Source organism: Pteropus medius, unplaced genomic scaffold (assembly GCF_902729225.1).
Source record: "Pteropus medius unplaced genomic scaffold, Ma_sr-lr_union100, whole genome shotgun sequence".
In the NCBI taxonomy this organism is placed as follows: domain Eukaryota; kingdom Metazoa; phylum Chordata; class Mammalia; order Chiroptera; family Pteropodidae; genus Pteropus; species Pteropus medius.
This window is the reverse complement of record NW_024349797.1, coordinates 22,800,427-22,828,197: the sequence shown is the minus strand read 5'-3', so window position 1 is coordinate 22,828,197 and position 27,771 is coordinate 22,800,427. Positions and strand designations below refer to the sequence as shown.

Below are 27,771 nucleotides of genomic sequence, written 5' to 3'. Positions count from 1 at the left end.
CGATGACAAAAGGAAGACTCGTGCCACCAAGGAGTTCACCCCGCTGGGCTGACGGACACCACAGACAGCAAGGCAGGCAGGAGGCCCCACGTGCCGTGGAACAGGCACGGCCTTTAGAGCAGAGCCTCTGCCCACGGTTAGCCTGTGACCCTGGGCTAGGGACCGGGTCTCTCGGAGCAGTCCCTTCTATTGACTGGGGATGTGAACACACAGCTCAGGGTATTCTGCGAGGCCTAAATAAGAACTGTGAGGGTGGGGGGCTGGGCCCATGCCGCCACCAGGCCTTCCCCCACCGTCTCCGTGTGTGCACACCTCATGCCTCGAGCGTGGCTGGGGTGAGCCCTCCACCCCCAGGAAGCGCTGCCTTCCAGTCAGGGGTATGAATGCTTCACGTGCTCCTACAGACCCTTCGGGCAATTAGGAATGACAGTGGCTTCTTTTCTGAGTGGCATCAATAGACAGCAGGAGAATGAAAGGAGTGGACATTCCAGTAGGAACAAAGGCTAACCCTTCAGTCACAGAAGCAGAAGCTTATAAAACATTAGGAAAGTTCTTGAAAGAAAATGTTAAAAATAACAGTTGAGATTATAAAGGGACGATGATCAAGAATCAGGCTGACTAAAAATACAATTATGAATATAATTTCTCCAAATGTAAGAAGGTCGACGATACTTCCGAAAATACTTTTACCTGGTCTAGATCCAGAGAAGAATAGACAATTTTCCCTTTGTCGTCTCCAGAGAACAATTTCATTCCATTGGGGCTCCAAGCCAGAGCTGTTATGCTATTTTTGTGAATACCAGTGACATCAAATCTCCGAAGCTATGAATAAACGATAAAAATACACACAAGAAAAAGAAAAGAACAGACACTGAGAGAGGGAATATGTGGACAAGGTGGCATGCAACCTTCTTACTCCAGGAGGGGCTGGCTTCCATCTGCCTATTCACCTTCAAAACCCACAGACGACAGCCAGGGAATGTTAAGCAGAATTTCAATCACCCTCATGCAGGGGTCCCCAATCTCCTGGCCGTAGGCCGGTACCAGTCTGTGGCCTGTTAGGAACCGGACCACAGAGCAGGAGCTGAGCGGCGGGCGAACGAAGCTTTATTTGCATTTGCAGCCGCTCCCCAACACTGGCATCACCGCCTCAGCTCCACTTCAGACGGTCAGGCATTAGATTCTCGTAGGAGCATCGGTCCCTGGTACCATAAAGGTTGGGGACTGCTACCCTTATATGTTTTTTGCCAAATGTCCTACTAAGAACAAAAATGTTACCTGACTATAAAGAACACAGTGTAAGCTTCTCTGAGTATGTATTTTCGAAGGAGATGAGGATTTCTCACTGTAAAATCCATGAGGAATTTGCCAAGAAGTTAACAAGTGCTAATGTGTTTAGTGCGCACCTGTCTATTTCTCCCAGGCAAGGAAGACACAAGCTGGAACACTGCAACCCTCCCAGAGGCTGTGCCTGCAGCCACGAGGTCATCGAAGCAGCTCAGCAGCTTCACCATCGTGATGGATTCTGTTTTTCCCTAAAAGAGGAAACATCCAAAATCAAAACCTGAAGCAGGCCTGCTTTCGAAATGTCAAACATTTCCAGTGGAGTGGAAAACTTCATTGGGCTGCAGACAGAGATGCATACAACACAGAAAGATAATTAAATCTGTTAAAACCCTCCTTTTCTAGGTTTTTAATCTTTGAAATGACAATATTAAAAACTGCATTTCCAATACAGGAAATGCAGATCAGTCAAGTGTCTGCACATGCTGAGCTCTTATCAAGAGACAAGGAGCCCAGACGAGGGAGGCGCTGCCCCCAAACAGGAGTCTGGGATGGCTCACTGCAGGGATCAACCAGACGGTGCACCTAGAAGGGCTTTGTAAATGATTCCTGGTGTCTCGGTTCTGAGATCGATAATCGTATTAAATAACATCAATGCAAGCTTAATTGGTTTATTAAAAAGCACACGTACAAGCACTGCATACAGATATTCAGGCTTCCAGGCCACGTGAGGAATCATTTTTTTTAGTCTGAAACCCTTCATTCAGCAAAATTACACAACCACGTGACCTTGCTGAGACATCCAGCAAGATCTCCAATAAGCCACTTTGATGCCCGCTGCGGTCATGTAGAAAGCAGGCAATCTGTCACATAGGTAAGCGCACCCCTCTATGTTCAGGGTATTGAGTCAGCTGCTATGGTAACATAAACTGAGTAGGTCGTAGGCCCCGCTCTGGAAGCTTAGCTGTGGCAATGAGACGGGCACCTGAAAAGCCGCCCACAGCCAGGGGGGACGCGAATGACTGAGCTCACCCTCATCGGGTACTGGACAGCTTTAGGGGATTCTCATGGGCTGCAAGGACAGCTAGACCGAGGTACAGGTGAGGGGCTTGGATCTTAAGCCATAAGAGGAGCCCTTGAAGACCCCTGACTGTGCTGGTGTGTCAGTCAGAGGGGATTTGGAGCGGGGGGTCAGGAGGGGGCCCGGCAGAAGCCCACGGGGAGCCCTGGGCGGCAGTTCGGGCCGGAGGTGGTCCGGGCCTAGTCTGGAGAAGCAGCAGACTGAACGGGCCCGAGGCAGCACGCCAGACGGAGACGGGCTCTCTGCTTAGACTCAAATGAGATACGAATTCACTGAATTCATACGGATTGTTTCACTGCTTTCCTCCTCTTACTAACAAAAAAACCCTGGTCTGAAGTTTGAATGTTCATACGACTTTATAATGCTCTAAAGTGAAACAAAGGACTCCGCTTTCCTGGACCGCTCTCCTCAGCCCCACAGGGCAGGCTGCAGTCCGTCCCTGGACCCGAAGGAGGTCCCTGGGGCCAGGGACGCGATGAAGGAAAAGGACGAGCAGTCTGAGAGCAGAGGAGAGGAATGCCCTCGAAGTGCTGGGACGGAACACCCCCAGGAAGTGAGGCAGGGATCGAGGCTCACGTTTTCCCTCCAGGCGCCCACATCGCTTGCTGGGAAAACGCGCGGCACCCGGGCATTCAGCGCACGGGCGTTGTCCGCGTCCTCCGTTCTCTCCGACGGCCTGTTGGGTCCGCCTGGTGCTGACGCCACAGAGCCTTACTGAAGCCTCGCAAGTCCTACCACCCAGAGCGGGAACGCCCCCCACCTTCTTTGCCGCCGGCATCCTGACTCTTTTTGACTCGTATCAATTTCATACATATTTTTTACTCACCCTATCAACTGCCGTTAAAAAAAATTGTTGGAATTAAGTAGAATTTATGTCAATTTAGGGAGGATGAACATTTAATAAAATACAATTTTGACTGTGAGTCACTGTAAAAAACGTTGAAAACTACATTCCCAGTGTCTAATGAACGGAAGCAGCCCGTGCCAAGAAGGCCCGTGAACCCCTGAGGCGCAGTGCCACCGGCCTCCCAGATGGAGGTCCCGGGCCCCTGGTGGGCGCAGCTACGGGTTACTCCACAGGGAAGGCACGGGAAGGCGTTTGGCAAATGCACCTCTGGCCAATGCGCGAGACAAAAAACCCCATTTCCACGCTGCTTTAAAAAATATACTGGGTGCAACGTCAGGTAAACATTTAGAAGCATGTGCCTTCTAGCTGAAAACATCCCGGGCAGGTTCCCATGCTGAGGCCTGTCCTTCCCTCCGCTTGCGTGCCACCCCAGACGTGTCAGCGTGGAGTGCTGGGGACTCTCCTTGAGACTTTGTTCAGCTGTCACCTTCTTGGCCAGCCCTTCCCTGAAGGTCCCATTTAAAACTGGGCCGCCCGGCTGGCACGCCTCGCCGCCTTCTCTGCTTCACCTCGCCCTCGGCACGTGTCCCCGCTCGTCCGCCTGCATGTCAGCGTCTCTTAACGTTTCTGGCTCTTCCCATGAGACGCCAAGCTCCACGAGCACAGCGGCTTTGCCTGCTGTGTTCTCTACTGCGCCTCTGGGACTGGAAATGGGCCTGGCACACCGTTAGCACTTGACAAATACTGAACGAATGAAGAGGGCAAGTGTGGAAAAGTGGCAGAAATGAGAACGAGCAAAGCTGTGGTTAGTGCAAAGACAGTTCAGAAGGCGAAGCCATGAACTTCCACAGCTCGCTGAATGCTAAGGGGAGAGAGATCACACGTTTAATTTCAAAACAGAAGATTAGAAACTCAGGTCAAGTTGTCTTTCTGGTCTGTTCGTATGTCACATCCATATACCTAATGAGTTCATAAGATTTTTGTACTTATCAGCGCCTCACGTTTTCCCCGTGCTTTTGGCACCAGCTAGGAAGAATTTCTCGTGTCTCCATCTGCCCTCTCCTGCTAACTTGTATAGGGAAAAAAGGTTTCCAAAAACGTTGTTCTGAAAACACATGCCAGGCTATGTTTACCACGTAAAAGGTCTGCTTTCTTATTTAGGAACATGCTTCATTTTAAAACATGATCTTCCATCCGTGTCACACATGCATTTCTTAGAGGGTAAACTGCTTTTTATTCTTATTTCGCTTCTCACAAAATCTTAGACTTTCCCTAAATCAACCGGGTTGAGGCATCACTCAATTTTCCCCTGGAAATTCCGGAGACCCAGAATTTGGTTTCTAACTGTCCTGACACCCAGACTCCTGTGGAAGCCCTACCCTCTCTCACAGGAAGTGAGCGCCATGGCCCGGCAACCAGCTACTGCGACCAGCTACGTGGCCGGGAGCAGGGACCTTACCCTCTGTGCCTCTGTAAAGCCTGGGGATTGTGCCAAAAGGTTCTAAGACCCAGCCGGCTCTGAAGATGAAAATGACAGAAACAGCGACATAAATATTTAATTCAGCTCTAGGCTTGCACGCTAATGACTAAAAGGCAAAATAAATCTTTGTCCTGTTGTTTATTCAAGTAATATATGAATACGGTCTTATTACCAAAAAATTCTAACAGTTCCACAGCATTAAAGTAAGACAACGAATGCTTCCCCTTCACGACCGCCCTCGGCTGACCCATGCCAGGGCCCTCTGAGGGTCAGGCGACCTCACGCCGCTGGGTGTCCCTCCAGCTCTGTGTTTTACAGGGACATTTGGTTTTGTTTTCAAACCCTAACATTCTAATTCCAAGTTCTATGTTCTTTCCAAAACAGATTTTTTTTTTTAAATTTTCTACTTTCTTTGTGATTTTCCATAATTATGTTCATATTCTATACTCAGTGGGTACTCAAAAAATGCTTCTGATACTTAGGGCTGCCAAGTGTGGATTTGGGCCCCAATGAAGTACATTGGGAAAACCAACTAAAACATATACATGGGATTTCTTCCTGGAGTCCCCTCCTAGTCTGCTGGGTCCAGTCGTCTGTGCTAGATTCCCTCAAATTCTGGTCATCCCCGCAAAGGCCGTCCTAGCATATCACATCCCTTCAAAGTCCACAGGGCTCATTATACAACAAATAATACACTAATTCTCGGTAAAACTATAAAACTTACAGTCAGTTGTAATTTATAGCTTTATTCTAGAGAGCATGGAATTCTTATTTCTTTAAGAGTTTTTTGAGTTTCGTAGCTAAAATTTTAAAAATAGTCATATAGTTATAAATTTTTAAAAAAATAAAATGGTCGTCAATGAAACGTGTTTTGTAAAACAAAATGGGGTTATAACTGCAACCTGAGAAGGGGTGCAAATCCTATCAGAGCACACTAACGCATGCTTGGCCCCTAACCCTCCCCACACGTCCCCAGAGCAGTTCTGGAGCCGACTTGGCCCGGGGGCAGGTTCCAGCCCTCAGCCTCATGGGGGAGGCCCTGACCATCTTTCTGGCCTATCACACACTGCTCCAGGTCCTGCTCTGTATTCCACTTCCTTCCAAATACACTTTCTGGAACAATAACAAAGGCCCTTAAAACACCAATAAGCCTCATGCCAAAGGTTATGTAATAGTGAATTAAAGCTCAAGGGGCTAAAAACTAGTCTACAGTGTCAGAAGTCAGAACTATCAAAATACACAAAGAACTCATACAACCCAATAACAATGAAAAAACAAACCATCCAGTCAAAAAATGGGCAGAGGACCTAAATGGACACTTCTCCCAAGACATACAAATGATCAACAAACATATGAAAGGATGCTCAACATCGCTAGCTTTTAAGGAAATGCAAATCAAAACCACAATGAGATACCACCTCACACTTGTTAGAATGTCTATTATCAACAGGACAAGTCATACCAAGTGTTGGAGAGGATGCGGAGAAAAAGGAACCCTCATACACTATTGGGAGGACTGCAAACTGCTATAGCTACTACGGAAAACGGTATGGAGGTTCCTCGAAATACTAAGAATTGATCTACCATATGATCCAGCAATCCCTCTACAGAGTATTTACCCCGAAAAAGATATCTGCACACCAATGTTCATAGCAGCATTGTTCACAGTGGCCAGAACATGGAAGCAACCGAAGTGTCCTACAATAGATGACTGGATAAAGAAGCTGTGGTACATATACACAATGGAATATGACTCAGCCATAAGAAGAGATGAATGAAATACTGCCATTTGCGACACTATGGATGGACCCTGAGATAATCATGCTAGGTGAAATAAGCCAGACAGAAAAAGTTGAAAACCACATGAGATCAGTTACATGTGGAATATAAATCTAAAAGCAACAAACAAACATGACAGAGACTCATGGACATGGACGGTAGACTAGTGGTTACCAGAGGGGAGCGGGGAGGGGGAAGGGGGAGGTAGACGGGATAACGGGGTCAAATATGTGGTGAAAGGAAGAAATCTAACTATGGGCGGTGAACACACAATGCACTGTGTATGCGTTACTGTTCAACTGTACCCTTGAAATGTACTGGATCTGGTTAACCAATGTCATCATAATAAAAAAAATAAAAGTAAATAAATAAAAAAACAATTCCCTAAAAAAAAAAAAAAAAGCCATAAGTAGCTAGGGACCTGGGGAGGAGTGTTGATCGGGAGGAGGTATTTACCGAGGGAGTCCACTGGGTTGCTGGAAATGTTCTGCATCGCGGTCTGTGTGCTGACACAGGTGTACAGACACACGAATTCATGAGATCTGTATACTTTATGCAAATTGTACTTCGATTAAAAAGCGAAAATGAAACGAGATGAAACACGGAGCCTGGAAAGCCTGCCTGAACTTAAATTTGCTGAGGTGTGTTCTAGGGTCTCCCCAAGGGAGCGGTCCACGTTTGCCTGTAAAGAACGTGTACGCAGCTGTTGCTAGGTGCAGCACCCTGAAAGTGTCGACCAGATCAGGCGGCTGACAGCAACTGTCACCCGGCTTTTCCACATCTTTGCTGGTTTTCTGTCCAGAACTTCTACTACGGCGGGAGGTGCTGACATCTCCAACTGTAAGTGTGGATTTCTCTAGTTTTCCTTCCAGCTTTGTGGGTTTCTGCTTCGTGTTTGTAAAACTCTGTCGTCGAGGTGCATGCACATTTAACCCTGCTATGCCTTCGTGGTAAACTGACCCTGCCCCATTACGTAAGGTCTCTCGTCGTCCCTACTTTTCTGCTCAGACCACTGACATGAACATAGCACTCTGAATTTCTTTTGATTAGTGTTACACGCTGTATCTTTCCCCAACCTATCACTTTTGACCTTCCATTAATTTTAAACTGAATCTCTTAGAGACAACACAGAGTTGACTCATGATTGTGCTCCATTCCGAGTTCTGTCTTTTAGTTGATATGTGAGATCATTATGGGTACATTCTGATTTAGGTCTATCACTGCATTTGTTTACTTTTTGCTCCTGTTTTTCCTTCGTCTGTTTCCCTTTTCTTGCTTTCCTGTGAGTTGTTCAAATAATTTTTAAAAATCCATTTTAATACACCTATAGTGATTTTGACTATACCATGTTGTAATGGTTTTTTCGTGGTTGCTCTAGGGATTACTCTATACACACTCACACACAAACACACAGTTTTTCAAAAGCTGTTTAGACTCAACATTTTACCTCTTCAAGAATGTAGAAACCTTACACCATGTAGGTTCCTTACTCTCCCTTCTCGTTACACTCGTCTTACATATTACTACACCTGTACACGTTAAAAACTTGATCCGTTTTTCTTTTTTAATTTTTACTACCTGTCAAATATATGTTAAAGAACTCAAGAGAAGAAAAATACCCTATCGCATTTATCTAGATATTTACTATCCTTCCTTCAGCACTGATGTTCCAAGCTTCCTTCTGGATCACTTCCTCTCTGTTTGAAGAACTTCCTGAAGCAATGATTTTAGAGCAGGTCTGCTGGCAATGAATTCCTCAGTTTTCCTTCATCTGAGAATATTTTTATTTCACCTTCTTTCCTGACAGATATTTTCACTGGTTACAGAATTCTTAGTGGACAGTTCTTTGCTTTCAGCATTTTTAAAATGTTGTTCCACTCTCTTCTAGCCTCCAATAGTTTCTGATGAGAAATCTATAGTCATTCAAATCATCGTTCCCTACAGGTACTGTGTCATTTTTCTCTGGCTACTCTTGAGATTTTTCTTTGTCTTTTGTATTTACTAGTTTGCTTATAGATGTGTCTGGGTGAATTTCTTTGGTTCATCCTGTTAGGGTTTTGCCGTCGGATTCAAAGTCTTCCTTGTTAAGTGTTTTGAAGTACTTAAGAGATTTCAGATAACATTAATTCATAACTATAGTTTTAAAGATTAACTATGTAATGGTCTTAAATGTTTCGGGAATTTGATAAGTTAAATCCATAAGCTATTAATCAAAGAAAAGAAATAGCAATAGTTTTAATTTTTATACAGAAATATTAATATAAACTCTAGAGCCAATCTGCCCAAGTTCCGACAATGGTGCCACCATTTACTAAGCCTGGGCAAGCCCCGAGGTTAACCTTGCCTGACTTTGGGCAAGCCCCTTAACCTCTCCGTGCCTCGGCTGTCTCCCTGGTAAAATACAGATAACAACAATAACATCTGCCTCGTAGAAAGTGTTTGTAAAGAGGAAACGAATTAACATGTAAGGGTTAGAGTAATGCCTGGCATAGAGAAAGTGCTATAATGCGAGCTAACCATTTTTGTCATTTTAAATTGAGTACAGAGACTTAAGAAAAACTAACTTTTTAAATTAACAATACTCTCTTAAACACAAAAGCCTGTCTTGGTCCGTGAAATCCCCCCACCCATAGGCAGAGTGGAGCCCCACGGGCCATGACGTAGGAGCCACAACTCATCCACCTGAGCCTCACCCAGAAAAAAGCCACAGATACTAACTGAATGGGTGGTTCGATGATAGCCCACCAACACCTGGTGCCCCTAATATCTACACTACACAGACGTGCCCAGGTCAGCCAATGCAGACATAGGTCGGTCGGGCCCCCGACAGCTGTGTTCTGCGGAAGTGACCTTATTTGAAATGGCATGTTCTGCCGGCCAGCTAGTACTGGCACTAACCCTTTTTCATAACGAGTTTAACAGAATAACTAGAGATTACTCAAGTACAACTTCGAGAAACAAAACACTTAGAAAAAAATACCTACTTCCAAAGTTTTCTACCAAGTGTTAAACACTAAACTGTCCCTTTTAGAGTGATGCGGGATTTCTGGAGGCAGGGGAAAAAGTGAAAAACACCAATGTTTTTAGCTCTATTCCACCGCGATTGAGTATGCTTCCAAAGTAGTGTTTGGGTGAGATACTCAGGCCACGTTCCAGCAAATCGGAAGTGAATCATCCGAAGCCGGAACTCACGAGCGCACGACACGTCGGCCGCGGTGAAAGGGAAGGCAGCCTCACCTCGAAGTTGTACTTCTTCATCTGGCCGGAGTGCCGGCAGTACAGGTAGAGCATGCCGATGCTGCTGCCCACGGCGATGTAGTCCCCGTTGGTGTCGAGGGCCGTGAGGTAGACCACGATGGTGCGGAAACCCTTCTGGATCTTTGTGGGAATGGCATTGAGGAGAGAGTACAAAGGGCAGAACTCTCGGAACGTAACGGGCTCGGATACGGAAGCCATGGCCGAGGCGTCCAGAGGACCTGCAGGCGGGGACAGGAACGTTTCTTCAGCATCAAGGGAAACCTGGGGGATGGAGAGCAAGGCATCGTGATTCTTCCCACGCCTGGTCAGGCCAAAGGGAAGTCATGTTTAACAGTGGGAACGGGGAGCTTTCAGGTGGATAAGTGCTACAGCTGGAGCATAATTAGACAGAGAAAGTGAGCCGGGTGTCACTCGCGTCACTTCTGAGCATCTGTGTTCAAAACGTACTTCAATGTGTACTGGCCCCTGTAATTTACCTTGTGATACATATCAGAGAGATGGAAAGCGTATTAAAAAGTTCTCATTTCAAGTAGCTTATGACTGAGCCGGGGAGGGAAGGAGGCAGTGAAAACACGCAAAACTCCACGTGACTGGACGCACGTCTGTGGGTCTTGAGGAGAGGAGGGAGAGCGGTGTGGACCAGGGAGGTGGTGGCTTCACTGGAAACATCCTGAACTACGAAGCCGCCGGAGAGGACGGGACATGGGAAAGGGAAACAGAAAAGACACCTGTCCTAGGGGAAGTGAGCCAGGCCCTGATGCAGCGACAGGCTGTGCTGGGCCGGGCCCCCGCTGGCCGCCCGCGCCTCCTCTGCGCCCAGCGCCTCAGCGGCACAGACTCTCACCTGCTCTCGTGGAGGCCACACCACGTGGCACTCTGGAGCCTAAGCTTCCCCTAGTCGATACCCAGTCCTGACATGGCACGTTATGACACACCCAGGTTCACTCACGCATTTGGTCCTCTCCCTACCCTGGGAGACGGTGGTGGCATCGTCCCCAACTTGTAGACGAAGGTACTGCAGGCCAGAGGCTCACGGGCCTTGCGCAAGGCCACACGGCTGAGACCTGAATCTAGGCCCGCCCCCTCCCAGTGCTGGGCCTTTTCCAAAGTCACAGTCACAGATGTGACAGACAAGCAACAGCTCTAGTCAGATGTGCTTGTTCCTGATTCAACCTGGAGGGACGTTCAGCTTGCAAGTCCATGGAGATTTTCAAGGCCCCCTTGTAGAAACTTCTAGGGGCGCTAGACTGACGGTCTATTTGTACTGTGGGGTTTGTTTCTACAGAGTTGACTGACTTCCACGTCCTCTGCTGACGAAACTCACTCAACTCCTTCTCGCCAGAGGCCCTGGCACTGGCTGTTCCTTCCAGCTGGAAGGCCTTTCTCTAGATGTCACTCAGCTTTTGCTTTTTCTCAACATGTAGGTCTCTGCTAAAATGTCCCCTCCTCCACGAGGCCTGACCTGACCACCCCTGAGCACCCTCTATCACATCGCGCCCCGGCTTTACCTCTCCACACATCCCTTCCCTTCCGCTGCCCGGCCCCCGCACCGCCCTGGTCTGTACGCCCCACCGAAGCAGAGCCCACGTCTCTCACTCGCCCGTCTCGGAGGCGCTCAGGAAGTACATACTGAATGAACGAGATATAAAAAAGGAAAATTTCCAAGGAAGGAATGAGTGACAAGAATGGAAGAACGGCACAATATCTTTTCTGCAGTATGGTCCCGACTCAATGCTGGAACAGTAACCCCGGATCTGGGCTGCCCATCAGTTTTCCACGCATCTTCAGATCCGTGTCGCTGGGTAGTCACGACAGCCGGTACCGGGAGCGATGCAGGGTAACCTCGGAGCACTTTCTAAGGTAATAATCGATATACCGCTCCGCAATGGCTAAGAATACCGACGGACAATGCCACCTTCAGCAGGAGTGGACGCTCTGGGAGGCTTGGACAGAGTTTTAAGTGCCTCATGCCTTGTGCTGTGTGCAACAGAAATCAGGATGGTGATGCTGGTCCCGTCCACACAGTGGCACAGTTCATAAATGTACGGCTTTTAAGGACAAGGCCAATCCTTGGTTTCGCCCAAGTACTCCATGTATCAAACGAGGGCCAAATGGCTACCAGGCAACTCAAGTGACAACGGCCACTGGCAGACCTCTTGGGAAAGCATGTAGATCAATCACTGAAGGACATGGGACACAAAAACCAAAACGACGACAATAACAGCAATGGCGGTAACGGCCAATGCTATCAACGGAAACCATCCTTAGCACACTCACTAAATCCTCACAGGAAACCTGCGAGGCAGGCCCCACCGCCACCTCCAGCTCACGGATGAGGAAACCGTTCCCGTTTCAGCAGTCTCAACCTGCTCGGTAAAGTCAACACTGCTTCCGTGGCCACAAGCATCTCCATTAACGACACAAGACACCTCTCCACACCGCTCCTCCTCAAGCGGGGGTGCACCCTTCCCTCACTCACGCCACCGACCCCGCACACCTGGGACCCGGCAGTTGGCCACGCTGACCGACACGATGCCGCCTGGGTGGGCTGTTTTTCAAAACTGAGGCTAAGACTAATAATACGTAGTCCAAGTCATTCACTTAGCACTCAGCACCAATACGTCGCCAGAGCACGCAGACAACACCGTGGTCTAAGGAGTCACTCTAAAATCTCTACAAGTGACAACAGAGTCCCTGCTGTATTACCTATTTTTAAAGTCTAGATGCAACACTTATTATTAAGTGTTAAAATCTAATGGCTGAACATGATGAGTCTGAGGTAGCCATTTATCTTCCAGATGAAATTCTGTCCCTTCGCTGATCCCACGCCTGCTGGCCAGCCAGCGCTCACAGGCTGAAGCCTGGTGAGAGCGTGGAAAGTGAGCATTTTTAAAACGGCCCGTGCCTGCTGCACCCCACACCGCAGCCAGAGTGGCTTTCCACCACGTTCCCTGACAAGCCATGACCCGTCAGTCTTAGCAGGTCCCTTTCCGCCCTTCCCCGCCACCCCACACACCTTGTAAGAACGAGGTCGCCACCAGGAAGCCCTCGCAGGCCCCCTCAGACACTTGGTTGGTCTTCCTGTGCCTCTGCAGAACGCTGCGGGCAGTTAGCACACAGCGCCGCCGGCGTTTGCTCCCACTTCCTCCAAAGGACTCTTTCTAGTCTTTGCCCACATCCTCCTGGTCTACATACTCTGCGGTGCTGCGAAGACCAACAGAAAGTGTGGTACGATCAACGCTCAACACGTGTTTGTTGACTTATTCTCTCTCTGAAAACACTGTGCCAGAATTCCCCACGTATGACAACCTAAGATGGAAGATGATGCTACCTCAGTCACAGCCATCATTATGCAGAAACTCACTGGCCTGATGTCCAGGTCCAAAGAATATACTCACTTAAAAGTGAACGTGCACTTTGAGCAGCGGCTCGCTTCTCCCTCAGCAGTCAGTCGTCAGCTACAACCCCGATTCTACCAAGCTCCTCGTGCTCCACCGTACCTAGGAATGGCCACATTTGACACCAAAGCTTGTTTTCATTACGTGATTAACTGTCTCCTGACTCGCTCTTCACTTTTCCAAGTTCAACCATCTGCTCCGCCTGATGCAGTTTCTTCTTTTCCCACTAAGTTCCGGGAGCCATTCTGTCCCACTACGCAGCCACCACTATGGCATGACACCCTCCTCGAACTCCAAGTGTAACTTCTCCAGAACACTGCAAATCCAGCAGGAGCCAATTTTCCATTGAAAAAGACAACGTGGCTACAAAATAACTTAAACCTAACAAAAGCTACTTACTAGTCATTCCTTCAGAAGAGGACTATCCTTATCCCATCTTCCCCACCATCCGGCTCCAAGCCAGTTTCTACATGAATATACTCACTTTTAAGTAAGTATATTCTTTGGACCTGGACATCAGGCCAGTGAGTTTCTGCATAATGATGCAGAAACTTAAGCAGAACACCCCATATGCCTGCACCTGCTGGTTTTTGGAATAGGAAGCTTCCTGAGGGCGGGGACTGGTGGCGGGCATACAATGCACTCGAAATTACTACCTGCTGAATAAACGAACACAGGATGTAAGTCAGGTTAGCGAAAAACAGCAAGGTCAGAAGCTAATCAGGGGGAACTGTAGCTGGGTGTGAGAAAGTATAAAAGGCTTTGAAGCCCAGGAGACACCAGTGACAAGGGGCTACATGCTGGGATCTGGGTTCTGGGATTTCCCAGAATTCCTTTTATTAAAGTTGACAGGACCCTGTCTACAAAGAGCCCGCCAACTTCAAGTGCAACTGATCACTCCAGCAAATAAGGTAAATGCGCACCCAGGCTGGTATCCCACATTCTGCCGAGATTCAAAAGAAGCAAAAAACAGAATATACTCCTGAATCTCAGCGAGAAAGTAGAAAAGAATAAAGAGCGAGGAAGAGAAATGAAGGTAGACAAGGGGGTAGGGACAGTAGGGGCGAGCCGGAGCGGAAATGCACCGCCTGCCAGGCTCTGCGTCTGCACTTTGCGAGTACTGACCCATTTAATCCTCCCACCAAGACGGAGGCAGAAGCTACTGTCATCTCCATTTCACTGACGATGAATCTGAAACCCAGGGACGTGATATCACCTGCAGCGAGCAGAGCTGGGAAGGGGCAGCGCTGTGACCTGAACCCCATCCTCTAACCTGCACGACCTATTCTGCCTCCCAGGCCTTAAAGCAGGACTGAGAGAGGCGTCGTTCACGTATCCATTTAACGAACTTGCTGAGCACCCACTGGGCACGTACGTGCCTAAGCCTGGTGCCAGGCGCTGGTGGGCGGATGAAGGCACCAGGACTGGGAGGGCCGGGGGACGGAACGCAACGTCAATCATGACACTAGGGAGCGCGGGGCCTCGGGGCTAGCGGGCAGCTGGGAGGCAGGGGTGCGGCAAGAGGGACGGCTGGCGCGGAACGGGAGGCGGAGGGGAGCCGGGGCGCGAGGGGCGAGAGGGGCGGAGGGCCCGGGGACCGGGTCGGGGTCGGCAGGCCGGCGCCGCAGAGGCGCGCTGGGCGACCACTGCCACGCTCGGCGGACCGCCGGCTTCTGCCGGGCGGGGAGCCTGGCGCTTCGTGCTATGGCATTCAGCCTCGGCCACCGCGCGCGAGCGACGGGAGCGGGAAAGGGGGGCGAAACGCGCAGGGCGGCGCTGAGGCGAGGGCAGGGGGTCCGGGAGGCCGAGGAAGGGGCGCGGGCCGGACTCACCTCCCGCGGCAACCCCTCGGGACTCGTCGGCCCCGCCGGGCGGCAGGGGGTGGGGACCGCCTCCGGGCCGCGAGGGATGCCGGGAGCCCGTTCCCTGGGCAACCGGGCCGGCCCCGCTGAGCAACAGCGCACTCCGCCGGGGCTGGAGCGGCGGAGCCACAAGTGGCGGCGGGAGGGGCGGAGCGGAAGTGACGCAGGCGCGCTTCCGGCGGCGTGGGCGGGGCTTCGCGTCTCCTTCCTGGGATATCGGCGGACCGAATGGAAGGTGCGTGTGACCACCGCCCCCGGGGTGGAGTTGGGGCTGGGGCCGGGAGCCTCTGGGGTGCAGTGGGGTCTGCGCGACGTCCCAGCCCAGCCCGCTGGCCCCGCGCGGGCTCTGCAGGCAGCCGGGGAACCAGTCAGCTTTTCCTGGCCTCCGTTTTTCACACGCAGGACGAGATGATGTGCGCAAAAAAGTGTCAGGGAACCAACCTTGTGATTAGAGGGTTGGAACATTCGGTCCCATACCCTCAGTCCTCTACTTCCAGGAAGGGGAGAGATGCCGGAGGTTGAATCAATGGCCAGTTACTAATCAATCATGCCCGTGTAATGAAGGCACTACGAAAACCCAAAAGCAAAAGGACAGGGTTCAGAGAGCTCCAAGGCTGGTGAAAAGGCAGGTTCTCGGGGAGAGTGGAGCACTCAGGGAAATGGAGAGCGCCCCTTCCCGCGTACCTTGTCGTCCCCATCTCTTCCTGGGTTATAGCCTTTTATAATAAACCAGTAATCCGGTAAGCGAAGTGTTTCCCGGAGTTCTGGGAGCTTCTCTAGTAAAATAATCAAATCCAAGGGAGAGGTGTTTGGAACCTCCCATCTATAGCTGGTATGTCAGAAGGTGACAACCTGGACTCGGGACTGTCATCTGAAGTGGAGGTGGGGGAAGGCAGTCTTGTAGAACTGACTGAGCCCTTAACCTGTGGGATCTGTAGCTTTCTCCAGGTGGCTATGTCAGGATTGAATTTATTGCTTGGTGGTGGCAGTGGTGGAGAAAAATACACATGGGAGAGGTCCCTGTGATAACAGACAGTGTCAGATACTTACCATGTGTTGGGCCCTCACAGCTTTACGTGCATTACCTAAACTTACATCAGCTCTTTGAAGTAGATGTATTTTATCTCTGTTTTACAAGTGAGAACATTGAGGCTCTGAGAGGTCAGTTAACTTGCCCAAGATCGCCCAGCTGGCAATGGCAGAGCTGGGATTTTAACCCAGTCAGTATGATCTTCAGAGTCTAGACTCCATACTATACCACTGTTGTGTGTCCTGGATTCCTGAAGGGGCCCCTCACAGAATTTGGACTTTATCCTGTGGGCCATGAGACGCCTTTGCAGGATTCTCATTAGGGGAGGGGAGAGGGCACAGGCGGGCTGGGAGAACTCAAACAGACTGAGTTGGCTTTTGGCGGTCTGGGGGTTGCTTCCCGCAGGAGCTGGGATCTGGGCTAGTCTTGGAGCATGGGCAGCACTAGCCTAAGGAAGGAAAGAAAGGACTGCAGATGCAAAGGCCTGCAGGTGACTCCACTTTTCAGGAGCTGCCAGTGATTGAGCCGGAGATCGAGGCGGGTTCCAGGTGGGAGTTGAGATAAGTGTGGAGGCGGAAAGAGTCAGATCCTGAAAGATCTTGGACTTTCTGCTGGGTCCTAAGCGTGAAGATCATCTCTGCATCTCTGGGGCCCAGCCTTGTCAGTGTCATGGGGCGACGAGCACTTGTCAACCACAAAGCTCTAAACAAATGTTAGGCATCAAAGTGAGACTAGATAACAGGAATACAGTGGCATGGGGCATTGGAGAGTTTCTGCAGGAAATCACGTCGTCACCTTACTTCCGACCTTTGAAAGTGGTCAAAGTGCTTCAGGTAAAACTTTGTGGAGCCGTTAAGCTGGGACAGGATCCAGTGATCTCTGGTGCGTCTTAAAATGTAAAAACGATTCTTTTTTTTCTTGTTCTGGGAAATTTCACAGTCATCCAGACTTAGTTTCCACAACATTTATTTGTCCAGTTGATGTAGCATTTTGGATTGTTTTACTGTTGAGAGTTAAGAGAACATTTGCCGTCCAACTACGATCATGACTTTTATAATAATTATGTTTCTTTTACTGCCTGTCAGCAAAGACTCTTGGAAGTGTGACGCCCAGAAAACCTGTCTTATCTGTCAGCGCAAGAAAAATTAAGGATAATGCAGCCGATTGGCACAATTTAATCCTGAAATGGGAAGCCCTCAGCGATGCAGGTTTTGCTACTGCAAATAATATCGCCAACACGAAAATCAGTTTGTTGTAAGTATAGGTAGAGCTCTGGACTCTCCACCCTTAACGATTGGCAGCCTTTTACATCTCCAGCAACATGAGTGAATTAAATTATATTACGCAAAAAAAGCAAGTGGTAAAATGATATTTGCAAAAATGAACTGTATATGTACATTTTAAATTCAAAATTACGCTACCTATTGTTCGTGGTTACATTGGTATACAAAATAAAAGTTCAGAAAGAAAGACACAGTCTCAGTTCACGATACTGGCATCTTCTGGGAAGAATGAGTGTTGGGGTGGCAGGTAAATGGGACTTTATCTTCATAATGTTGCATTTTTTTGTGTGATCTTGTGATTTATAATAAGAAATATCTGTTTGGTCTTTATCTCTGTTCCCTACACACTTCTCCCAAAACCCTTATAATTTTCTAATCGATAAGAGCAGTGGGAGACTCTTTTGTTAAAATAGTTGGTCTTTGTCCTCCGGATAGCTTTACTTCCTGAAATAGCTCCAAAGCAATAAAAGCAAAAGAGATGTCTTGTTATTCAAAATAAGCCCCTTTCAACCACACCTGAGTTTATACTAATAAGGTGACTTTTGGAAAGCCCCGTTATTAGGATGGAGGCTGAACCCACCCTTAGAGGGGAGCCCACCAAGCCATTAGAGGGTTGGAACTGTCAGCACCTCCTCATCACTCCCCTACCTCTCAGGGAGGTGAGAGGGGCTGGAAGTTGAATTAATCGCCGGTAGCCAGTGATACACTCAGTCATGCCTACGTAATGAAGCCTCCATAAAAAACCCAGAAGGATGGAGATTAAAGAGCTCCAGAATGGTGAACAGGAAAGCCTTCATGTGCTGGAAGGGTGTCCTCAAATTCCACAGGGACAGAAAATGCTTGCTTGGGACCCTTCTGGACCTTGCCCTATGTACCTGTTCATGTGGCTGCTCTTTCATATTCTTTAATGTCTTTTGTAATAGACCAGTAATCTAATAAGTAAACCATTTTCCTGAGTTTTGTGAGCTGTTCTAGCAAATCAGAGAAGGGGTTTGTGGAAACCTTTGATTTATAGCCTGTCAGTCAAAGTGCAGGTAACAACCTGGACTTGCTGTTGACATCTGAAGTAGAGGGGTGGGAGGATCAGTCCTGGGGACTGAGCCCTCCCCTGTGGGAGCTGATATTGTCTCCGAGTAGAGAGTTTCAGAACTGAGTTAAACTGCAGGACACCCAGCTGGTGAGAATCAGAATTGCTTGGCGTGGGGAAACCCTCTCCCCGACACTTGGTGACCAGATGTCAGCAGTGGGGTAGCGCACTGAGGGTGGAGGAGACACACAGCGAGTGTGTTTTAACTCAGCAATGTCTTTAAAAAGACGAATTGTTAAGAAAACTTAGCAGTTGCCAGTTCCGATTAGAGGATCTGCTTTATGATCCTTTGCACTTTCATATGTATATTTTTTAATTTCTCCGAGTTATGTACACGTATCCCCCAGCTTACCTTTGTTGACAGGCCAGAGTCGAGTCTTCCCCTCCTGGCCTGTCCCCTGGCTCTTGCCAGCTTCTTCAGACCCCACACACTTTGGGCCTCTGCTGCCTTTTCCTGGTGGACCCTGCTCAGCAGTTCCCCTGAGATGCTCTCATCATTTCTGTTCTAACGACTAGTTTTGTCCTTATCTGTTGATTGTGACCCCACTGGATGAATTTCATGCCCCATGGGTCGCAGCCTTCAGTTTACAAAGCACATTCCCGGATTGCGAACTCGGGGTGACCCACATCTTGGTCATCCTTGTGGCTGAGCACTGGGCCCTACTCCCAACATACCGCATGGCTGAATTTAATTGACTCGTTCAAAATTGAGTAACTGATGGACGTATTCATCGTGTAGGGAAATAAGTAAACACATATTTAATGACATGAAACGACGGCGACGCGAAGTGTGACTCAGGGACGTGGATGTTGAGCTTCTGCAGTTCACCGCGACCAGATGAGGCACGCTCACGGGGGGTGTTCTGTCCCCACCTCTCTTTCATCCAGGAGTAAGGACAGGACAGAGTTAGAGAGCAGCAACGAACCTGCGGAAAAGACGCATCCGGAGTACAGCCAGGAGCTCGAGGTGCTGTGTGAGCAGCTGCGGGCCACGCTGGATGGTTTGGTAAGAGCCAGGGACCCAGCCCCCGCCGTGCTCGCCGTCACTGACCCCGGGGCTCACGGCACCGCGGGCCGCCTTCCCTTCTCCAGGCCTCCCCCGTTGGTCTCTTCCTGCACCTGTCCCGTAGGTCCTGCTGTCCCCACAATGCGGTCCCCGTCCTTCGTCCTTTTGGTCCTGTGTGTTGTCCGGGGCGGTTTCACCCCCTTCCAGGCCCCACAGCAAGTACTTTAGGGCTTTGTGGGCCCCTCGGTCTGTCCTGTGTCCACTCAGTTCCTCCAGGTGAGACAGCACGTAGGCGAGTGGCTGTCGCTGTGTTCCAGCAACGCTTTATATATGGACACTGAAATCTGAATTTCATACAAGTTTCGTGTGTCAGAAAATATTCTTTTGATTTTTTTCAACCATTTAAAAGTGTAAAACCCATTCTTAGCTTGCGGGCCATACAGAAATAGGCTGCGGGCTGGATTTGGCCTGTGGGCCCTGGTCTGGCCCAGGAGAGACACTCAAGTGATCGTTTAATGAACCAGGCTGGATTTCAGCGTCCACCTTACAGGCCACCAAATGGATAAAACACGTCGCCTCTTGGCCGGGCACACGAATAAGGTTGTTCACACGTTTGAGCTTGGATAACTAAAGCTTAGCTCCAAACATAAACTCTTTATATTTTAACCTTTTCTTGACGAGAACGTTTCTAATGGTTTCTGTGCTTCCTTGCCTTTTTCAACAATATGTCAAATATAATTGTATTTATTCAGGATATCAATTCAAATTTAGGATTCTACCTATTATAAAGGCAGACTTAATAGGTTTAAATAGGTTCAAAAGAGTTTTCAGGATAGAAGTACTACCCTTTTAAACATCCCATCGCTTGTAAGATGTGTAAAAAATGGCATGTTGAGAATTTTTTGATGATTTAGCCTTTTTTTAACGATTGAAATGCCGTACTATCTTCAGCGTGTTTTGATGTGTTTGGGGCTCTTTTTCTCCTCTAAATTCACAGCTTTTTGTGATTGTCTGCTTTGTGATTCTGCCTTCCCTTTGGCCGTGGAGCTGTGCTGTGATGAGACACTTGCCCTGTGCCCTCCACTCAGTACACGAGCAGGTCACAAGGCGGCAGTGTCTGTAGTAACCTCATGTTCAGCCCCACTCACGGGAAGGTGGGAGGACAAAGTGTGTGGGCCTCGCGATACCTGTGTTCTTTGCTTTATCTCTGTTCACACGGTGTCTCTGGTAGGCGAGTTCTGGACATAGACTTCTGCACCCTGGTGGTCAATGGAGGCAGAATAAGCTTTTGAAAACTGGGCACTTGTATTTTGTTCCTTCGTTTTTAAATTAACGCATTCGATCATGACAAGTATTTTTGTTGAGACAAAAAGCAGATGTACCGATTGTTTTTGAAAGAGAAGGAACTGGGTGGCCAAGTTCCTGTGTTGAAATACTCTAAACAGCCAGCATGCCGCTGGGTGAGCACTAATCGCCTCATCACTTGTCATTTTCACGTCACCAAGTGCCACCAGAACTTCTATCCTTGACCTACAGTTTCCTTTCTGGTATTAAACATTTTGCAGAATCCCCAGATTGTGTTAGAATGAGAAGCACTTTAGATGCGTGCTGGGTCCAGAAAGGCCAGCAGCAGGCTTGGGGAAATCCGGGGCCCCTGCCCTGGGTCCCTCCATCCCACAGCACAGGTCCAGGGCGAGGGTGGCCTGGCCTGAAAGTGGCCGCTGAGTTTCAGGTGGCTGTGCTCGTGGTGAGCCAAGATCCTGAGATCTTCAGACAAAGGCTGGTCTGAGTCGATGAAAGCCAAGAAATGGGGAGCCCCCCCACCCCTGGTAACAGGCAGAGGGAGCATGGGCGCACGTTCAGAGGGGCTTGTGGGGACCCAAGGGGGCAGGCCATGACAGAGAGAAGTAATTGGAGGAACTTGGGTGTTAGCCCAGGAAAGGGGAACCATCACAGCGAAGAGGCTGTCCACAGAAAAGGAACCGACGTGCTGGTTTATGAGGCCCAGAGGTGGGGGAGACCCCTGAACCCGCACGTGGGTTTATAGGCTCAGAGTCGGGGAGACCCCTGGTGCCAGCAGAAGCTTTGACTCCGAGCAGTGAATGATCACCGAAGCCCCGTGCAGAGTGTGGGTGGGCTCTCCGGGGAGGGTGGTGTGTCCACCGTTGGAAATGTGCCCCCAACAGCCGGACGGTCACTCGGTGGGTTTATTACAGAGGTCATCGCGGAATGAACCCTGGGTGGGACTGGGTCGGTGTCCACACAGTTCACCCGTCCTTACACCTACCGCACAATCGCATCGTGTCCCGCACGCTGGTTCACATTGTCCTAGAATGCAATCAACGCCGAGTATCAGAACGTTAGCTGGGACGGCTGCTCTGCCAGGGTTCGAGTCCGGGGCGTCCTCCCTTATGCCGGGAGGGTGGCGTTATTTAAGTTTGGCGAGATGCAGAGGCACGGTGGTGACCAGGAGCTGCAAGATAACAGAGCGGGAAGCAGGGCCCGGCCTGGGCTCAGGGTTATGGGCGCCACGGCCGCCTGCCGCCTAAACACCACCCGGTCCCCGCCTGCGTCCCACACGGGGAAGGGCCCCGTGGTCTCGCACCTCCCTACCCACAGGTGCCTCCTCCGGTGAATCTGTGTATTTTCCGGACGAGTAGACTTTACATCTAGGACAGTTGTAGATCCCCAGAAGGGCTGAGCAGAGTGCAGAGGGACCGTAGCCTGTCCCCAGCCCACGTGCCGTCCTGCTCCTCAGCATTGCGTGTGTGTCACGCATCGGCGTGGTGCATGTTACGGCAGGAACCGGCGTTGATAGGTGGTAATTAACAAGGTGTGGTTCGTTCAGATTTTCTTCACTTTTCCCTAATGTCCTCTTTCCAGGTCAGGGCCCCATCCAGACAGCACAATGAGTTGTCTCCGTCCCCTTAGGCTCCTCTTGGCTGTGACAGTTAATGAGACTTTCCTTGTTTTTGATGACTTTGGCAGTTTCGAGGAGGACGGTCAGGTGTTTTGTAGGCTGTCCCTCAGCTGGGAATTGTGTGCCGTTTTTCTCGTGGTCTGTCAGGAGTTGTGGGTTTTTCCCAGGAAGACCACAGAAGTGCCCTTCTCACATCATGTGACGGGCACATCCCATCAGCGTGATGTGGCACTGTGACCTTGATGACCTGGTTGAGTGCGTTGATCAGGTTTCTCCACTGCAGAGTGACTCCCCGCTTTGGCAGGAAGTCACGTGCGGCCCACACTTGATGGGTGAGGGTTCGTGCCCCTCCCCGAGAGTGGGGCCCCTTCCCAGGGTCTCTGGAGCCTTCTGCAGGAGGTGTCTCTTCTCCCCACGGACTTCCTCAGCCCCTTATGTCTGGCAGCACGGACTCTGGGTTACTTATCTGTCTTACACTTTGGGTTATGGTCCAGCTCTGCTTTACTTTGTTCCTCAGATTGCTCCCGCTTGGGCCATTGGGAGTTCGGGTGGCTGCTGTGTCCCTTTGACAGGGCCCTACCATTGTGAGTCCTTGCTTGTTTTTTTTGAACCCGTTCTGCACTGCAGGGTGCTCTGGGCTCATCTTGAGTATTTCCTGCCTCAGTCTTGAGATCAGCCATTTTCCTCCAAGGAGCCCCAGTTCCTTTTATTGGAGAATGGCGTTTAAACTGAGACCTGGGTGCTAGCTGTCTGCTCCAGTGAATTTTTTATATTTTAACGTGGTTTGGAAATAGTTTATTTTATGTTCATATCATAAAAGTTGACATTATGAGGATATCGATGTTATTTTTGCTGTTTTCCTCCAGCCTTTGGAGAGAATGGTTTCCCAGACATGGCTTTAAGTGTCTTTAATGTATGTGACCTTGATGGGGGTTTTGAGGCACCCCTTCCCCTAAGCTGGACAAACACTTAGCAGTGTGTCTGCCAGCGTGGGAGGGCACGTACCACTGTGAGCGGTGAGTGTGGCTGCTGTGAGCGCGCCGTGAGTTCAGGGCTGCACACGTGTGTGTGACTTTAGCGTCGTTATTGACATACGAGCTCCAGGATCCAGCGTCAAGCCTCCAGGGCTTCGCGTGCTTTCCCGATCTTCTTAAGCTTTTCTTAGGATCGGGTGGTATCAAGGAGCTGCTGCCGGATGCAGAGGGGAGCAGAGCGTTGGGCGTCAGGAGACTGGGGGTCAGGAAGCGTGGCGTCAAGTCCTGGCCTCATCTCTCCTGATCTGAGAATTTTCCAGCTGTGAGACAGAAAGGTTGAGACCTCCCCTGGGGGTTAGGCTAGGTGAAATATTGAACCTAAAGAGATCAGGGAAGGAGTAGAGTTCTGTAAACATTAACGTTAGCGAAATTTAGTGCAAGCCACCTCAGATGTAATTGGAGGGTGGTGGAAGGACCAAGTGCAAGGAATTCAGATTTCAGTGCTTTATGTATCTTATTTCCCCGTGTCCATAAAGCTATAGCTGTACTTAGGAGTCAGCACTGTGGTCTTAGAGACCTGTGCTACTTACACCTGGAATCTTGGTTACCTCACCTGTTTGTTTGGTTTAGTAAACCTTCCATAACTCCAGCTCCCCCACTGACTTAGTCCTCCTAACCCCCGGGAGAGCATGCACTTGGCAGGCCCACTGCGCTGGCCCGTCCCACGGGAGGGGCGGGTGGTGTCCACCGTGCCGGCCCTGCAGGTGGGTGCACTGAGGTGCCCACAACGTCAGGTTCTCCTCGGTTCCTTCCTGCCTGAGGGTGTGGGCTGCCTTTTGTTACTACCATTTCATAAACAAGGAAAGCAAGCCTCAAAGAAGCTTCAGGAAACAGGCAGTTAATGAAAGAGGCAGAAATGAGCTCCTTTAATGCCCCTTCCCTCTTTCATCCCGAAAAGCCGGCGTGCCCTGCGGTTCCTCCCGGGCCTTGGTGCTGACAGGTGGGGAGTGTTGGTGACGTGGGACTCGGCCGACCTTCTCCTCTCCAGGACGGGAGGTCCGGGGTTTATTACCGAATAATCCAAATGACCAAATCGGGACACTGTCTGCCTCCACCTCCCTGGAAATTTGCTGTGCATGGCGTTAACGGTGTTGAGTTATTGGACTTTTGGTCTCAACAGACATATTTCTTAGCTTTGAAATCTTAGAGTTACCGCATCTGGGACTGGAGTAGATTTCAAATTATATGCTCATGTTCCAAATGAATATCTTTTCAGACCAAAATACAGGTGAAAATGGAAAAGCTGTCTTCAACGACCAAGGGAGTCTGTGAGCTGGAAAACTACCATTACGGGGCGGAGGGCGAACGGCCCCCCCTGTTTCACACGTGGCCCACAGCCCACTTCTGTGAGTAGTTCTTTCTGCATCGATTTTCAAAGGTGAATTAGGAGAGCTTTTGGCATCATTTAGGTCTGGTCCGCTAGGAAGCTGATGGCTGCGAAACTTAATTCAAGAGGATCCATTTAGGGGAAGGAGATGGGACCATCTTAAAATGAGCATTTCTTCTTGGCTTTAATCTCCTAATAATCAACAAAGAATATTAACAGCGTAACTAGAGACCCATGAAGTGACTGCCGTTATTAGCCCTTTAAACCAGTGGGTGGAAGGAAGCCCACCTCCCCTGCAGAGGCAGAAAGCTTTTTTTTTTTTTTGGCTTTTGTTTTAATTAAAAAACAAAACTGCAGCCAACCCCATGGGAGAAGACTACTGGAAAAAATGGACTCATCACTTAAATACTCTTGTGTGAGATAAGGGTTCAAAAGAAAGACTAAGCTATTTGATAGCGATTTGAGACCTCACTTTTAAACAAGGGAGAAAAGGATAGAATCACCTACTGTGTTTATTGAATTATCACCAGTTCGAGGTTAATCTATTTATAATCATTTATAATTTATGTCACTATATTACCATTTGTAGCTAGTGCAGGTGCTTAGGAGTTGAGTGGAGAGGCCTAGTTACTTTTTCCCTTCGTGACACCTAGCATGTTACGTAATCTGCTAACCCGCCCCCGCCGAGTGATACGGTGCACCGGGTCCTTTTCTGTGCCGACGCTGCCGTGATTCCGGTGCTCGGTGCGGAGCTTTGCAAGGTGCCGGTCCTCCCCCGGCAGTAGCACTGCCCTGAGCGGCGGCCGTTAAGGGCACTTGCGCTTTTTCCAGACGAGGCCTCCCGCCAGCTGTCCGACATGTACGGGAAGGAGCTGCTCCTGAAGCGCACGATCACGGAAGAGCTGGCACACTCCTCGGACCACGACCTCACCCTGAGCTACTTGTCCCTGTGGCTGCACCAGCCCTACGTGGACAGTGACAGCAAGCTGCTTCTGGAGAGCATGCTGCTCGAAACCGGGCACCGAGCGTTGTGACCTCCGTGACCTCCCAGCACGCCTTGCGCGAGCTGCTCCGGGCCCTGGACTGCTGGCCTCTGCGCGCCCAGGGCGGCCAGCCCTGCGCCCAGGACCCAGTGCCCTGCGCCACACCTGTGCGCTGGCCTGGCCCCCGCCCGACCTTCTGAGGGTCCTCCAGACCGGACCATCTCACCAGCTTCCCTGCGGCCTCTCCAGACACGCCTGTTACTGCTGCGTGCCATCCGCCACCTGGCGTCATCACCCATCGTGAACCTGTCACCCATGAGGACTTCTGCACGAAATAAATGCGTTCCTCGACAGAACGATGGCGTGATGGTGTTTCTGTAGATTACGTGTATCTTATATGGATTACATTTGTGTAGAAAGTCCTTGGTTTAGTATTTTTACTTCATACCTACCTGTATTGTTTACATTTTTGTGAGACTATATTAGTTTTATAATCACAACTAATGTTTGAAATACCATAGGGTTAACTGGGTAAAGATGGTAAAGAAAACCACAAGAAAACGGCTTCTATTTCCATGCTGAGGATACGACAGTCCAAGTCACACTGGTAGCAAAACTCCTAATATTCTGGCAATATTTGCCACCAAACGTTGAAGGGTTGAGTCTGTCATTACTCCCCAGGAACAAATCTAGAATTGTGCTGTGGGGTACAGGATGTAGCCTCATGAACCGAAGCTCTAGAGCCCCACGAACAGATGGAACAGAAAATATGTCAAAAATAAAAGACGTCAGTATGGCAAGGATTTATTTTGAGAAAAAGGGTTTCTTACTATTGACATAGCAAAAGCATCTAAAGGCAACATTTCTTAGAATTTCTCTTCTCTCTGCCTGTGCGATATTCAATTAAAATCCAACCATCACAAATGTAGCCCGTGAGACGTGCAGGCTGGAAACTTGGTTAGCGGTGCAGCTGACCGGGTGCAGCTGAACAGAGCTCCGGGCAGGAATGGTGGTGCTTAGCCACACGCTCCCCCGCTCACTCAGGAAGCAGGCCGCTGCCCTTAGCTGCAGGGGCAGATGGCAGCACCCACCAAGGCATGAGGTCCATCAGCAGTCAGTTTTATGTTTGGGGGGCACGTAGCGAATAACTCCCCTTCAGAGGAGACACTGAAGGATTTCTAGGCCTTTCTAGACATTTCATGTTTCTTGATGCCTCATCCCCCAGACACCCAAGTAACTTGGGAGAATTAATAGAAAGGATCGATACTGCTCAGAACAAACTGTCCCGTGACATTAGCCCAGAGATCTGTCCCAAAACAGAATAGGTATCGAATTAACGGCAGAGGTCTCTGGTTGTCAAATTTGCTGAGTTCCAGAGCCATTACACAACTGTAGAAATAATATGCAGAACAATTTCCATCCGAAAGAAGCAAGTCATCAGAGAACTGGTATTGGAATTCTGTCGACTGGTGGCTTGACCACACAGTGATCTCTGCTTCCAGAAATTGGGCCAAAAAGACAGTGCGGAAATATAAAAATACCAACAGAAACAGGACGGGATTGGGGAGGATTTGGGGATGAATTCATGATAAGTTTAATGAAAACTAAAGCTAATAATTCATATATATTCCACCAAACACAAAGGTTATACAAAAGCACTAAAGCAGTCACAACACCACACACAGCTCGGCTGCAGACCGCATTTGCAGGTAACAAACGATAAAGTGACTCGACAGTTGATTGGCCACTCATCTGTTTACCAGATATCCCTGGACCCCACCTTCTCGGCCCTCGGCAGCCTGCCCCGCTAGCTCCCTTGTGGTTGGGTGAGGCCATATGGCTAGTTCTGGCCACAAAAGCACATTTCATTGTGACTTTGACCTGTCCTGGAGTCCTCTCCCTCTGGTGTGGCCACCAGCAGTGTTGGACATGTGGCTGCCCCTGCCGGGGTCCCCCACCTGGCCATAATGAGACAGCCCTCCCACCAACCTACGAGTGACATGTGTGAGCAAGAAACACCTTTGTGTTTTAAGCTGCTGAGGCTTTGGACTGAGCACCAACCCCAGCCTCTCCAGACTGAGCTTAGCCGGCCTAGGAGCAGGTTTGGTAGAG

The 27,771-nt window shown here is 49.6% G+C and overlaps 2 protein-coding genes across 5 annotated transcripts in view; one reads left to right on the top strand and one right to left on the bottom strand.

The window, feature by feature from the left end:
* Positions 1-15,101, bottom strand: part of TECPR2 (tectonin beta-propeller repeat containing 2) — a 71,449-nt gene extending 56,348 nt beyond the window's left edge. The window contains exons 1-4 of one of the 4 annotated variants that reach the window (XM_039884270.1): positions 14,960-15,101; positions 9,709-9,990; positions 1,407-1,535; positions 691-822 (exon numbers count right to left, since the gene is read on the bottom strand). In XM_039884270.1, coding sequence (XP_039740204.1) covers positions 691-822; positions 1,407-1,535; positions 9,709-9,927 — 480 coding nt within the window. In that variant the 5' untranslated portion in view covers positions 9,928-9,990; positions 14,960-15,101. Of the gene's footprint in view, positions 1-690; positions 823-1,406; positions 1,536-9,708; positions 9,991-13,127; positions 13,230-14,959 lie in introns of all 4 variants that reach the window. The other 3 variants (XM_039884269.1, XM_039884268.1, XM_039884271.1) reach the window with 3 other exon arrangements.
* A 27-nt stretch (positions 15,102-15,128) lies between these two features.
* CINP (cyclin dependent kinase 2 interacting protein) lies at positions 15,129-26,015 on the top strand. Its single transcript, XM_039884275.1, has 5 exons — positions 15,129-15,224; positions 17,105-17,273; positions 19,278-19,395; positions 24,566-24,695; positions 25,508-26,015. The coding sequence occupies exons 1-5, from the start codon at positions 15,218-15,220 to the stop codon at positions 25,708-25,710; spliced, it is 627 nt and encodes a 208-aa protein (XP_039740209.1). The 5' UTR covers positions 15,129-15,217; the 3' UTR covers positions 25,711-26,015.
* Positions 26,016-27,771: the final 1,756 nt, after the last annotated feature.